General features: G+C 40.6%; 1 protein-coding gene across 4 annotated transcripts in view; it reads left to right on the top strand.

Moving 5' to 3' along the window:
- CD2AP (CD2 associated protein) overlaps positions 1-14,822 on the top strand; it is a 76,273-nt gene that overhangs the window by 26,150 nt on the left and 35,301 nt on the right. For 3 of the 4 annotated variants that reach the window (XM_072407439.1, XM_072407438.1, XM_072407437.1), the window contains exon 3: positions 13,668-13,812. In XM_072407439.1, the coding sequence (XP_072263540.1) occupies positions 13,668-13,812 (145 nt within the window). Of the gene's footprint in view, positions 1-12,685; positions 12,830-13,667; positions 13,813-14,822 lie in introns of those variants that run through there. The other variant, XM_072407440.1, reaches the window with a different exon arrangement.

Consider the following 14,822-nt stretch of genomic DNA (forward strand, 5'->3'; position numbering starts at 1 on the left):
AAGTCAATGCAATAGCAGGTAGATATGAATGGCAAGATCTTTCAGGGTTAATAATTTCCCTTTTTAAAAGAATACTTCTTTTGATTTATTAAAAACAAAATAATTTTTAAATCTATTTCACAGCAATCCAAAAAAGTTAAAAATGCAACTTTCACAATATTTTTTCTTGGCTCTGATGCTGTCCTGTGCAGAGAGTATATTCTTCTAAATGGCATATCTTCCTGTAATACTTTCCCCATAATTTTTTTTCTGGGGTGGGAAGAGGCTGTAGGCAGCTGGCAGGCCCTGTATAACTTTTCAAAAACCACCCAAAACATCCAGACTGAAAAGTGCCCGGTGGTGTGTCTGGCTAAAAGGGGCCGGGGAGAACACACTGTTGACCCTAAGGTGTGCTTATTCACATGAAGCGAATCTGCAAAACTAGAAATGGGCTTGAAATGATCAGCTAAGCAAAAAACATTATGGGATTTAGGGAAAGTAGAGCACTCTTTAAACATTTATTCTCCTTACTTTCTTGTCGCCGGCATCTGTGTGCAACATGATGGGTGAAAGTGAGCAATTTATGACTTCCAACCAACAATAAAAAATAAATATTACTGCATAATGGCACACTTTCCACCAGCAACAAAATGTGTAGCCCAGATGTGTTCAGATCTATTTTATTAGTAACACGCCTGTGATATGCTACAAGAAAAATATATTAATATAATTACCGAGAGTTAACCGGTATCCTCCAGTACTCAGGTCCGTTTCTTGCATAATTGGAAAAGCAATAAAGATCACTCAGATTCCATGAAGGTAATGTCCTCCCCCTCCCTTATTACTTTCTGTTCAATACTTTATGAAAAAATGTGTTTAAGCTGTTTGGGAAGAACTGTACATCTATGGAAAAGATTGGTGCTTGAAGTTGACATTTTAAGCTTGAGGGCTAACATACCGGTAATTGTCAGTCACTTATGAAAACGATACCCACGTGTTTCTCTCTTCCTTTTATGTTTTAATATTTTTATTTGAAGATGTGAAGAGAAAAGGTACAATCACAAATTCTCTCTTTCTTTTTTTCCCTGTACAATACTTTCTCTAAAGTATATTAGCAAGATATATTTGGCTCTTTACAATTTAAATAAATGCTTCCAACTTCAGTGATGTGATAACATCACACTTAGATTTTGGAAGTAAATTATATTCATGCATTTTGTATTTCTTTACTATATCTTTAAATTGTCATACTGTTCTAGAGCCTCTTCATAATGTTACTACTGCCAACTTCATTGTCCCACATAACACAAGAGATTGGCGTCCATGCAATTATTCCCTATAACCTGTTCAACGCTGCCTTTTTCTCTGTCAAAGTTGGACTTTGGGAACTTTTTAGAACTATCCTTTTGGTAGAGCTCCCCTGTATGGTAAGAGTAAAATGCTTCTGTTTACCTAGGGTACTATTAGAAAACAGTTTTGCTTTGCAACTAATCAAACGAAGCCTCATTCCTTTAAAGCAGAACTAAACACAAAATAAAAAAAAATCACACTTACCTTTAATCCCCCAGATCTGTCTAATTGCCAGGAGGTTTCTTCATTTGGCTCCCGGTATCTGTTTTCAGACAGGCACAGAGGAAGCGCCAACATCTTCTCTTCTTCCCAATTTCGCAATGCGCGGGCGTGAGATCAGGTGATGTGCACGGGGAAAAAAGATTGCTCATTTCACTGTGCATGCGTGAGATTGGCAATTTTTTCTTACAATAATGAAAGGATCAAGACAGAAATGGTAGGCATTGCACTTTTTTTTTTCCTTTTAAAAATAGAAGGGTTTTCTACCCTTTTATGTAAAGTTAAAATTTTGAGTTTAGGTCCCCATTTAAGCCATGTTTTCGTCATTTACAATGGGAGTGCTGCATTTTATGTGGAGATGCTGATTATTTTATGTGGATTTATGTGGAGTCTGCTAACAAGCCAGAACATTGAAGGAAAGAGAAGAGCAGCAGCTGCCAAGGAAGCAAGAGATAAGACACCATAGACAAAAACAGGGATTGGAATGCTGAAGAAGACCCACTGCAAGGATAGTTTTGAAATGTCTCATAAGTTTAACTTTTTTTTTAAACTTTAACCTGCATACCAGGCCATTACCATCCAGCATTTACCATAATCTGTAAAACTAACCTTACTTTTGTAGCTGGATGTCATCCTTAGGCTGCACTGACTTTCATTTTCAGTGTTTTATAAATTCCCATACAGCTTTTGTATGTGTTTTAAAGCCTTTAAACAATGTATTAAACCTAGAAATTAATTTTACGTATTTACTTTTTATAGCACTGATATATTATGCAGTGCTTTGCAAAGTCTATAGTCAAGATATGTGGCAAAGAGTTAGAATGGGGGAAAGCGCCTCCAAACTGCCCATGGTAATGAGGTGTTTGGAATGGGTTTATGGCCATTTTAATTCTTTACAAACACTACAGGATGTGTTTTGTATATAGCAAATCCTGAAAATGCTCTGGTGTGAACTGGCCCATTGGAATGAATGGACATTTAAAGGCTCAGGTTAAATGCCAGGGAACAGTCTGAGTAAACTTAGCCTTAAAGTTGCGGCAGAAATGCTGTCATCCTTGTCATTTTCACTGAAGGTCTTCTGCCCCTTGGCAGCCTTCTAATGTTTAATATAAATGAAAAACGGGGGCTCCTTGACGAGTGGGAAAACCGGGTGAGCTGAAAACTGCTTCTACCCTTTTAGGGACAAAGTGTTCCACAATGCCTGCAGCTAAACGGGTAAATTATGGTTTATTGTCTAGCTCCTTTTCAAAGTAAACTATCACAAAAGGTGCAGTCACCTTTGAGTTTGGGGGTCTAATATAAAACCTATTTTAAAGTGAAATTTTTCAATTTTTTTGGAGAAAACCCGCCAAAACTTACATCTGTTTGAGGTGGGAAAAAGTTAAATCAGATTATTTTTTATTCTCTCCTCCTCCTCACTTCCCGTGCTGGTGATCATTGCCAGTGGGAAGAAAATCAAACCTCCCCTACTGAAGCCTGAGTGGCTTTGAAGTGAATGTGAATGTCCTGCGTGATTTATTATTTTATACTTCGGAATGGGCTGTATAGAGAATACCCCCCCCCCCCCCACCTCCTAGACCAGGGGTGTCAAACTCAAATACACAGTGGGCCAAAATAAAAAATTTAGACAAAAGTCGCCGGCCAAACTTTAAACTGAAATAGCACCGCTACTAAAATTCTCTGGGTCTATAGTACAGTCCAATGCGGGGCCACGCATAGAGGCCGCTGCTCTATAGACGCAAGTGATACCGGGAATTGTAGTAGCGGCGCTATTTCAATGCAGCGGCGGGCCAGCTGCAATTCATATTTAGGATTTCTTTGGAGGCCAAAAAAAAGGATTTGGCCCATGGGCCAGAGTTTGACACCCTGTCCTAGACTGTGAGCTCTTTGGGGCAGGGTCATCTCCTCCTCCTGTGTCACTGTCTGTATCAGTCTGTCATTTGCAACCCCTATTTATTGTACAGCACTGCTTAATATGTTGGTGCTATATAAATCCTGGTTTTAATAATAGCAGAACGTGTCTATGCATTATCTGCTTTTCTCTACCGGAATTCTGTTGTAGCTGTGTGTTTTATGATGGAGACCTGCCAGTAGGTTACCTGATCTGAATATGCCAGGTGGAGTCTGGTGAGGTTTATGTTTAAGAAGATCTCCACATTTCTGAAATATGTTAATCAGATAAGAAATGCTGTTAACATTCCTGTGTCTTTCCAGCAGGGAGGTTTCTTTCTCTCACCATATAAGTCTCCTTATGTTACTTCCTCTGCTATTACCTGTCCAGCCCTCAACTCTGCACGGACTGCCCTGTGCTCACCCACACATGATTCCTGTCTTGACAAACAGGCACACCCTGGATCTAACTACAGTTTGGAAATCTATTTATATGTACAGGTGGTGGGGAGAAGATTAGGCGTTCTGTCCTGAAAATGTGAATTTCCTGAACTCTCACCAACGTGGGCTTCTAACAAATAAAATAGCCATAAGCTGGCCAGAGACCAAAAGTCCAGCTTGTTGGTGCAGTCTGGTACAGCTTATATGTTGGATATATGTTACATACATTCTTATATGTGAATTACATAAGCATTCTTGTTTATGTGCATAGAAACAGAAGGAAAATCACTAATACATCTCATAAACTATTGAGGGAAACTTGAGGTAGGTCGGATGAAGATGTCAACTGGCCCCAGCGGAGAGCTTCCCACCCCATCCTTCTAAAATCAGGTTTGGCCATCAGTTATGTCATCTGTGCTGTCAAGAATTCGGAGGCACAGTATGCACAAAGTCCTTGTGCTATGTTCCACGTAAGCCTGGCTTAATTTAAGATTTGAAGCTAGGTGGTACCAATCCTGGCATTATAATCCATGGATTTCTGAGCTGTTACGGTCTATTGCAGCCTTTCTTCATCTTTTTAACAACCTTGAAATAACTTTCCAATATTTGATATGCCCAATTCATGTTACATTTCCTGATTGGCAATGGGGTTATTAACTCCTATAATGTTGGCCAGTGGGAACAATGCACCCTTGTACCCAAATAGATCATTGGTGTCAGTGGTAAAGAGAGGCACAAATTACCCAGGGAAACCCTAGGGAATCCTGTCTGAGAATTGCTGGTCAATGGTCTCTAACTAGTGTGTTGTCCTTTTCAGATCTTTGATATATGAGATATGTGTGACTGTACTAGAATTGCTCATAATGAACATAGTATTCTTTTAGTGCAGTTAGTTGAGTGTATATAAAGCGGTCATGTTACCATTTTCACCTATTTCTTAGTATAATGAGTTTGTTTAGTTTCAAGCCTCATTTCTCCCCTTTGCTTTCTAGGAATTTAGTCCTAACGTGCAGTAAATCTCTCCTAAAACAAACATCTTCCTTTGCTTTGCTATATTTTGGCTTTTTTGTGCAAGGAAGCAGAACAGGGAAATCGGAGAGTAGTCCAAGCCTGTGGCACTTTCAAGTGACTTTTCTACCAATTCCCTAGTTTGCTGATAGATCCTGATTTGTTCAACCTTTTAGAAATGAACATGACTAAAAATGATTTTAGTAGACATGCATGTATTTAAAATAGTTTGATAAGGAGGATTTTTTAAGGAGCATGATTGGTTTAAGCAGTAAAAAAGTCTAGTTTAATATTTCTTACATTAGGTTAAAAAATACCACCCAGGCAACTATACTTGATGTACAGTACTAGCTGGAATTGTGTTTCTGTAGATCCCTTGGGGTACTTGAGCAATGCGAAATTTGTTCCTTTCAAGTTAGTTTAAGTGACACCAATGATCTTTGTGTCTATCTGAAAGGGTGACATTCTTCCCACTGGCCAGCAATGTAAGAGGAATTCTTCCCACTGACCACCATGCTAATATACTGCAAGCTTTGGATATAGTAATTGTAGCAGGGGCTCCAGAAGATCTGAAAGCTAATCCAAAAAGGGTTCCTTCATGGTTAAAAGGTCAAGAAAAGTTGAGCTAGAACTTTATAAGATAAATGTTTGGGTGTTTATTTCATATAATTGTAAAATGAGCAAACATAATCAGGTTAGACAGGGAAAGAAAATATAATGCAGGTGAGCACCAACAGAGAGATCTCCAGCAGAAGGAAGGAGGTCCCTTATTCTCTATAAATTTTACTTTTACTTTCACTGTAAGGAAATTGGCCTGGGGGCCAATTGCGGCCCGTGTTCAGATTTCCACTCTGTCGTAAAATCAATATTCTGCGGCCCGCCAGCACTGTTGACCACAGTATAAAATAACAGCGTACAAAAAAGCAATTTTATATTTTATTAGAGTTGATCAACCGCCATGGCAATTATCGGGCTGCTACTCAAGGGGCATAATTGGCAGGATGGGAGTCCACCCAGTGCACAGGGAAACCCCTATGTCATTATAGTGGGTGTGTGCTGTGCGGGACCTGCATGGACCACGCCCACTATGACTCCAAGAACGTGCATGGAGCCTGCACTGACACCAGACTCTGTGCACAGGGAATCCCTCATGTCACAGTGGTGGGCGTGTGCTGTGCAGGACCCGTGCAGACCACGCCTACACTAACCCTTAATAATAATAGTTCAAAGAATGTCGGGCTGAATGTGTGGCCCCCACACATTTTCACTTCACCAAATCTGGCCCTCTTTGCAAAACGTTGGACACGTCTGGTTTAACTGATACCAATTATCTTTGTGGCCATCTGTAAGGGTGTAATTTTTACCACTGGTCAGCAAAATTTAGTAAATATAATAGGGGTTCCCTGAAGACCTGAAAGTTATCTCGTCAATCTCCTAAAGCGCTCGAGAAAAGCTGTCTAAAGCTACGTACACACGTCAGATTTTTATCGCCCGATAATCGGCATCGGCCAATTATCGGGCGAAAATCTGGCGTGTGTACAGTCGGTGTCGTCCATCGTCCGGACGACCGACCTGCCGGATCCACAGACGATGGACGACAGCCGATCCTAAGGGAGGGGGAGAGCGCGCAGCAGGGTGCCGCTCCGTCGCTCTCCCCCTCCCCTCTCCATAGAGCATGAACGGTGCTGTATGTACAGCACCGTTCATGCATCGTGCACTCCCTTGTCGTTGGAAAGGATCGTGAAAGATCCTTTCCAACGACAAATATTGGAAGTGTGTATGCAGCTTTAGGTTGCTCTGTTGACTTTGACCAAACAGTAAATAATCCATCAACAAAAGAGGAAGGTCTTGTGGGACAAAAAAGATCTATATTCAGAGAAAAATGTAAAAAGTGCCACCAACTCCTAACCAAAAATAATGGTACACCACCTGCTCTTCTATTAACATCACAGTTTTGTCTGTCAGTCTTGGCACCAACCAAGCTTTCCTGATGACCTACCAATTTACAATTACTAATATTATTATTACACAGTATTTATATAAAGCTGACATATTACTCAACACTTTACAAAGTCCATAGTCATGTCACTAGCTGTTCCTCAGTGGGCTCACAATCTAATGTCCCTATCATCATTGTCATTAACACAGTCCAAGAATGGTCCTAAAGACTTGTAAAGAAACTTTTATTATAGAGGTTTAGAGTAGATAATTACATGTATGTTTGTGCGCCGTCAGTTCGCTCTTTACTTTTTACCTGCTAGTTCAGGTGAGCAGCTGAAAGTGCCGTCTGGTCATGTCAGGCCACTCCCATAGGCAGCAATCACGGTTGGGTGTGTGCACACACAAATATGTCTTTGGACCTGGTGAGTGTGCTTTTCTTTCATTCTCTTGGATATTTAAACATTAATAGCCGACCTGAATGGCTGCTAATGTGTTTTATGAGATTATAGGAAGTTGTTCCAGCCGTCAACAGCACGTCGTTTAATGGTAATGAATGCTGCCTGGTTTACTTTTTACTGTCAGGGTATCTGAGCTTGTAATGTGCAATAACTGCTTTGATGTGGGATTGTTACTAGTCTATGGAGATTCTCCTAGATTGTAAGCTTTTTGGGGCAAAGTTCTCCTCTTCCTGTGTCACTGTCTGTATCAGTCTGTCGTTTGCAACTCCTATTTATTGTACAATGCTGCGTAACATATTGGCGCTATATAAATCCTGATTATTATTATTAATAATATTAATCTTACCTTAGTTATTTTCATTCACTAAATATTATTATGTTCATTTTTTGTCTGTTCATTACTGGACATATGTGAATTCTGTTACATGTTTTAAAGTTGCTATAGCCTGTATATTGTCAATATATACAACAGTCCTTGTTACAACATTACACCCAGAATATTTTTTGAGGAGGGAGTAGTAAGGAGATCTGTGAGGTTTTTACTACTGCTCCTGTAGAACTTTTTCTTCATCCAAGAGACAAGAAGTTAACAAAATCTTTCCAACAGCTGCACACGCAGCAATAATGCATTTGTATTCAACAGAGTGTGGCAAGGTAATGACCTCATTTGTGTGTTTTATATATTTTCCTACCTCATCAGGGAGTAATGCAAATGCTACATATTTGTTTGGAGTTTTACTTTTTATATTTATTAAACAAGATTTATATAGTGCCAACATATTACGCAGCGCTGTACAATAAATAAGGGTTGCAAATGACAGACTGATACAGACAGTGACACAGGAGGAAGAGAGGACCCTGCCCCGAAGAGCTTACAATCTAGGAGGTGAGGGAAGTAACACACAAAAGGGGGAGAGGCACTTAGGTTATCTGTAAAAAAAAAAAAATGTCTTCCTCCTCTTGGATTGCATTGGAAAGCCTTGGTCTTATTTCTTCTCTGCTGTAACATAGATAATGCTAAAATGCATTACAACCACTGTAAGGAAAATTACCAGCCCATTGACCTATATCCAATACATTACAAAAATATTTGAATCAATTATAGTTGGACTCCTCTCAGTACTGAGTTTGTTGTCTCCCATCTGCAAACACTATTTGTTTCTTATAGGGGTAAATGAATAGGGCATGCTTAGGGAATACTTATTTTAGCAGCGGTCCTGCTATGTATATGGTCACTCAATGTCTGCCTGGCCAGTGCAGGTCCTGCACCATTGGTCCTGCATTGTATCTGATGACATAGGAGAGTTCCTTTCTATCCCAGTCCAAAAAAAAGTTTTTGACTTCATATATACTTTTATACTAAACTCTAGACCAGTGTTTCTCAACTTCCAGAGGTTGTTAGGGGTTCCTGCAATAAGCAGTTTGTGCCCCTCAGGTCAGTGTAGCACGGGGGGGGGGGCAAACTTTTTCAGTCAGGGGCCACAATCTGATAAAAATTTGACAGAGAGGCCGGGCCAATGGAAGAGTGGGCGGGGTTATACCATCACGACGCCACTGAATGTGGCCGTCCACCTCCACGAGCCGGGATACAAACAGGAGACATGTTCCGCTGCTCTGGCCGGTGTGCCCCTGCCAACGGGGTCCTTCTCCTGACCCTGCTTGGGGTGGTACCGTCCAGAGCCACGGACCACCCAAAGGGCCGGAGAAACAACCTTATTGGGCCGTAGTTTGCCCATGCCTGGTTTAGCAGATACCAATAATCTTTTTGGCTATCTGCAAGGGTGTCATTCCTCCCAATGGCCAGCAATGTTAGAGGAATTCTTCCCTGAATACCTGAAAGTTATTTTAAAGGGTTCCCTCACATTGAAAAGGTTGAGAAACACTGCTCTAGACAAACAGGTAAATATGCAGTTTTTGTTGATAAATTTAGATCAATGTAGAATTAGACTGAAGGCCCTTTGTAGATGAGTTGTGCCTGAACAGCTTCAAAGTGAATTACAGTGCGTAGACTTTGTCATTTTAAGTAAATCATTACCTTTTTTTTTCTTACGTGCTTAAGTTTCAATTTTCAGTTTTCATGGACACAAAGGTGGAAACATTTCTTTTGGCCTTCAGCCCCCTTTTTTTTTTTTAACCGCAAAACTTTTCCTTACTTAATATTAACACGTGGCAACATCATATAATTACCTTCCTAAAGAAAAATAAAGAATGTAGTGGGTGATTAGCTCACCGTGCCTGCTGTAGACTGTACTTTGGGTATTTAGTATTGGTCTGTAAAGAAAACTATACACATATGTATACATTTGCCTGTGTTGCCTTTGCATATGTAGTAAAATGTTCTTCCTAGCCCCTTTTTTAGCTGGGTGCACTACCCAACACTTTTAGTAAGCACCCAGCTGTTTCTGGGTGGTTACTGAATAGTTGGTCACAATCCAGGGGCTATCACCCTCCTGCAGCTTCTTCCCAGCCAGCTGGGTAGGATATTGTATTATAAGTATTTTGCTTGTGGGTAATAGGACCCCCTTTAAAAACTTGGGATAGTCTGTGTGGCTTTGTTGTTACCATTGTGTTGGTTGAACAGGACAGATCACTTTGTAACACCAGGTATTCTTTTATAGGCTGTAAAATGTTACCATATTCTGTGGAACTTTAAAGAGGTGAGACTTGCCCTGCATTGTCTGCAGCCTCTAGTGATCTCAATGGCTTTGTGTATATTTAGCCAAGGTCTGCCCTACATGGCCCACTGTTTGTGATCCTGCCATAGTTATCTTGGGATAATTGTAGTTTATAAAACAGTGCAAATGGTAATTAGCCAGGATAATAAGCTCTTTCTAAAGTTCTCTTTATCTGTTTCCGGTTTTCTCCCCAGTCCTTTTTAGCTAGACGCACCGCCCGGTACTTTTCAGCAGCCATCCGGCTGTTTTTGGGTAGTTACTAAATAGTTGGGAAACAATACAGGAGCAGGCACCTGCCTAAAGCTTCTTCCCACCCAGATAAAAATTACTGTACAGAACACTGTGTTTCTTAAAGGTTGAGAGATCCCAAATTCTCTCTGGCTTACTTTTAGTGGCTCTGCTCTTAGGAAAGCCTAGCAATTTTTATTGTACCCAATCAGTACCTTTCATTTCAGTACCTCCAGCACTTTTCTTGCCTGTTGGTGTTCCTAGGCACTTATGTGCTGTAGGCTTAAAAAAGTGAGAGCATCGAAGGCTTCTGGCTTTTAGGCTACAATATACGCGTCAAATCATTTTCATCCGAGACGAGCCTCAGGGCTCGTCTTGGAAGAGAATCTGACTTGTACAGTGGCTGTCCGTCATCGTTCATGGATCCATCCTGGCGGATCAATGAACAACAACGACAAGCGACTGCAATGGAAGTGAAGGGAGGAGAGGGCAGCGGGGTAATCTTTCACGATAAAAATCTATCGTGTGTACACAGCCTTAAACTCATAAGATTTGTGGTGACATTCAGTAAAGTTGTTGTGCTGCTGGCTGAACTTGCTGATGAGGAAGCTGTACCTAAGAAGCTGTAGTGCAAGAACCTTCCTGCTTCATGCATTCTGTAGATTTTTGCTGCGTCTTCCTCTCCTGCTGCTTCTTTATCATTATTCCTCAAGTAATTGGATCACCATTCATCTGTGGACTGACAAAAGGAAGCAAAATCCTTTTTATATCACCAAACATATCTTCCTAACTGTCTGAGCAAGCAGATCTGATATTTTTCGGGTTTAGTTGGTGTAAGCTAAGATTTATATGTCTGATCCTTCAAATAGAAAGCTTTTATTCTCTCCTCTCTGTTAGTGTATTTTACTTTCCTTTTGCTGAAGTGCTACACTCCCAGTTAGGCTCTTCAGGGTTCAATGTTTCTGTAATTTTTGGATGCATTGATTCCTCCACTATGCAGTGACTCCATCCAGTCACCACCTACTTCAATACTGTGTGATTTAGATGGCAGAGGAAAGACACATTGTAATACCTCTGTTTTGTTAAAAATGTGCCTGTTAGATTTTTCTAGTTCTTGCTAGCTGCTGCCTGGAGGTTACTGAGCACCTTCCTGGGTAGCTGATGGAAAAACAGCAATTCATTTGCAGTGCCTGCTGTTCATCAAATTCTCCTGTACTATAACTCCACAGAGGTTAACCACACCACATTACAAGAGCTCTGGTGTCCATGTTTAGTGCCTAAGCACTGCCCGTTGCATCATAACCGAATTGAAAGGTGTGTAAAGATCTAAGTGAATCACATAGTATTCTGGGAGACCTAGAGAATCCCAAATGTCACTAGAATTTCTTACAATACGTGGATACAAGCTGCCCAACATTTATTGGCTTCATCCTAACCACAGTCATTGCAATGTACCTGTACCAGGCGGATTCACTCATTTTGACTGCCTTTGTTCCAAATGCCTGGCTGCCTCCCTGCCTGAATCTGTCTTTTTTTTCTCTCCCCAATTTCCTCTTCCTAACATTGATTTGGCAGTGTTCTAGAATGCAGTTCAGGAAAGGGTAGCAGGGCAGCTGAGCTGGAAGACAAAGAATTGGATTCTTGTGTAAGCTTTGTGGATGCATTTCTCCACAGTGCCTGCATCTGCAGAGGTCAGGTAGAACTTACTGCTTGTGTAGAATGTCCATTGCCTGGCCACAAGTTAACTTTAATCTGAATATATATATATATATATATAATCCCCACTCAATGGTGTAAATGTGTTAATTTCTGTACGTTTCTGTGTACATGGGCCCTTAAAGCACAGCTAAAAAGATTCCTTGCTACTGTACTTGGTGCATAAGATGCGGAGGCAATGATCATGGGATATCTGCTGCAGGAAGAAAAAGTCTGAGTTCTTTAGATTGGCAACTCATTTTCTTTACTGCACAGGGCCCTTAAAGTGGAACTAAACTCACGCTAGTCACCTATCCCTGTCCTATTGCAAGATGCCGCTGTCTTTCCTCTATTCTTCCTCCTTACGATCTTTGTTTGGCCATGCCAGAGTGATGGAACTCCAATACAGGCATTCGACACCAGTAAGTGCTGGGGAAAAGCTGGATTGGTGACTTTCCCTGGCAGCCACTGCTAATCTGCACATGCTCAGCAAAATTTGCCAGCTTGGCACCAATCAGACAGTAAGAACAGTTTTCGCAAAATAGGAATATGGCCTGTCCCTTTCTGCAAAAATCCCCTCCCTGATCATGTGTTTTACAAAGTGGAACTTTAACACTTGAAAAATGTGCAATCAGTGTTTTTGTCATTACAGCACACCACAGTGCATTCGATTGCAGGGTTTTTTTTTCTAAACCTTCTTTCTTCCTTTCTTTGCTTCCTGTGTTGCTAGTCACATTTACAAAAAAAGGCAGGTTTCAATCTAGTTGGTGGCTTTTTGTTTTGTTTTTTCGATCTTTTCTTCTTCTATCAGGCTTTGTGTTGACAGTAAGACACCTGCAGTAGGTGTGTTTGGGAATAGCCGTCTTGCACTACAAGAAGGGCTTCTGACAAGACAGTGAGGGGCTGTATAGCAAGGTGTGAATGAAAAACGAACATGCCGAGCAGGTAGACTGTGTTTTCTTTTCCTTTCATAGTTTTAGTTTTGGCTGGAGTGCACCTTATATTTGCAGGCCTTGCAGCTTCTTCACTTAATTGAACTATTAGACTTTGTGGTCCTTTAAGATTGTGAATAGTTTTCCTTGTAGATTTGAATATATGGGATCTGTCTTGGCATGTGCTCACCTGTTCTGCATTTCTGTCATTCCGTTGTGCTAGAGAAGATTGGAATCTTTGGACTTCTTGCAAAATTTCAGGTGGTGGAATGTGCATAGATAACAAAGACTTTGGGCCCATTTATATGATTTATATTAAATTTCGGATTGTTCTGTCTACATGCAAATAGACAAATTTATTTGCCTCTTCCCCATATTTTCAAAAATAGGCACAGCCTTTTTTTTTTTTTTTTTTTTACTGTTATTAGCTTGTAAAGTCTTTCCTCGCCCTAGTAATTTATTCCACCCTAAACCTGATGCAATTTGTTGTCTTTAGTAGAAGGAAGCAATGTCTGATATTTCATAATCCTTGCTTTAGGTTTTCTCCTCTGTCATTTTTTTCCCATTGACTAGAGAAATCTGCAGCCAACCTGTAGATGTTATGACCTTATTATAGGGATGACTAATAAACTATATGGATTTTAAAGGTTTCTATTCCTTTTACTTTGATTAATTTTATTTTAATTCGTTATAAAATTATTTTTATTGAACCCCCCTTGGCAGAGAATAATGATTATAGCCCCTTCGTTGGTTCTGCAAGAGAAGAACATTTCTAGTTCCTTTTTCTAACCTGCCGTAGATGTATTGAACTTTTATTTCATCACCTCCTTGTCCTCTTCTCTGCCCCACAGGAAATTAAAAAAGATACCGAACCAAAGGAAGAAAATGTACCGAAAAGGGAAAAGCCTGGCAATGTGGCTAGTCTGGTGCAGCGGATGAGCGTCATTGGCATTCCAGGGATTGGACCGCCTCCTCAGAACAAATCCTTTAAGAAAAGTATGTTACTGTCTGTATAATTATAAACATTTCTTTTTACTGTCTGATACAGGGAATAACCTCATTGTGCTTCCTGGAACATTTTTTATTGTAAGCACAAAGTAAATATTCCAGTTTGTGACACAGATGTTTGTATTTGATCTCTATCAATACCTGACTCATAGGAAGTAACCTTTATATTGATACACATGGTAGCAAATAGACATTCATGGCTGTAATCTGTTGTAGTGAATCACTAGTAAGCAGGGGCATATCTGCTGCCTGTTTTTGCCAGTCTTAGGCGGCATGTACACGTGAAATAATTGTCGTTGGAAAGGATCTTTCGCGATCCTTTCCAACGACAAACTACTGCACGATGCATGAACGAGTGCTGTACATACAGCAACATTCTGCTCTAGACCTTGCACGAAACGTATTGAGTTTTACCCATGCCAACTAAAATTAAGGAACATACAAGTGAACTTTGTGTAAAGGACTAATACAGTATGCTGTATACATAATGCTGGGTACACACGTGCAATAATTGTCGTTGGAAAGGATCTTTTTCTGCACAATGCATGAACACGAGCTGTACATACAGCACCGTTCTGCTCTATGGAGAAGTGAGGGGGAGAACGACGGAGCGGCACCCTGCTGCACGCTCTCCCCCTTCACTTCTTGGTTTTGTCGTCCATTGTCTGTGGATCCGCCAGGACGGTCATTTGGACGATGGACGACGAGCGCTGTACACACGTCAGATTCTCGTCTGATATCGGCTCTGAGCCGATTATTGGACGAGAACCATTGCAAGTGTGTACGTAGCCTTACCGATCTGATCAGTTAGTCATCCCAAATCACTACATATACATTTTTTTTTCCATAGAAAGTGATCAGAATTTGGAAGTCACACAACACGCATACCTTTGATCAATATTGTGCAACACATCCAATCTAGGTCTTTTGGGACACCTCAAAATCTGCCACTTTAATCACTTGACTGATTTTACTTCTAAATCCCCCCCCCCCCCCCC

Source organism: Pyxicephalus adspersus, chromosome 4 (genome assembly GCF_032062135.1).
Source record: "Pyxicephalus adspersus chromosome 4, UCB_Pads_2.0, whole genome shotgun sequence".
Classification (NCBI taxonomy): domain Eukaryota; kingdom Metazoa; phylum Chordata; class Amphibia; order Anura; family Pyxicephalidae; genus Pyxicephalus; species Pyxicephalus adspersus.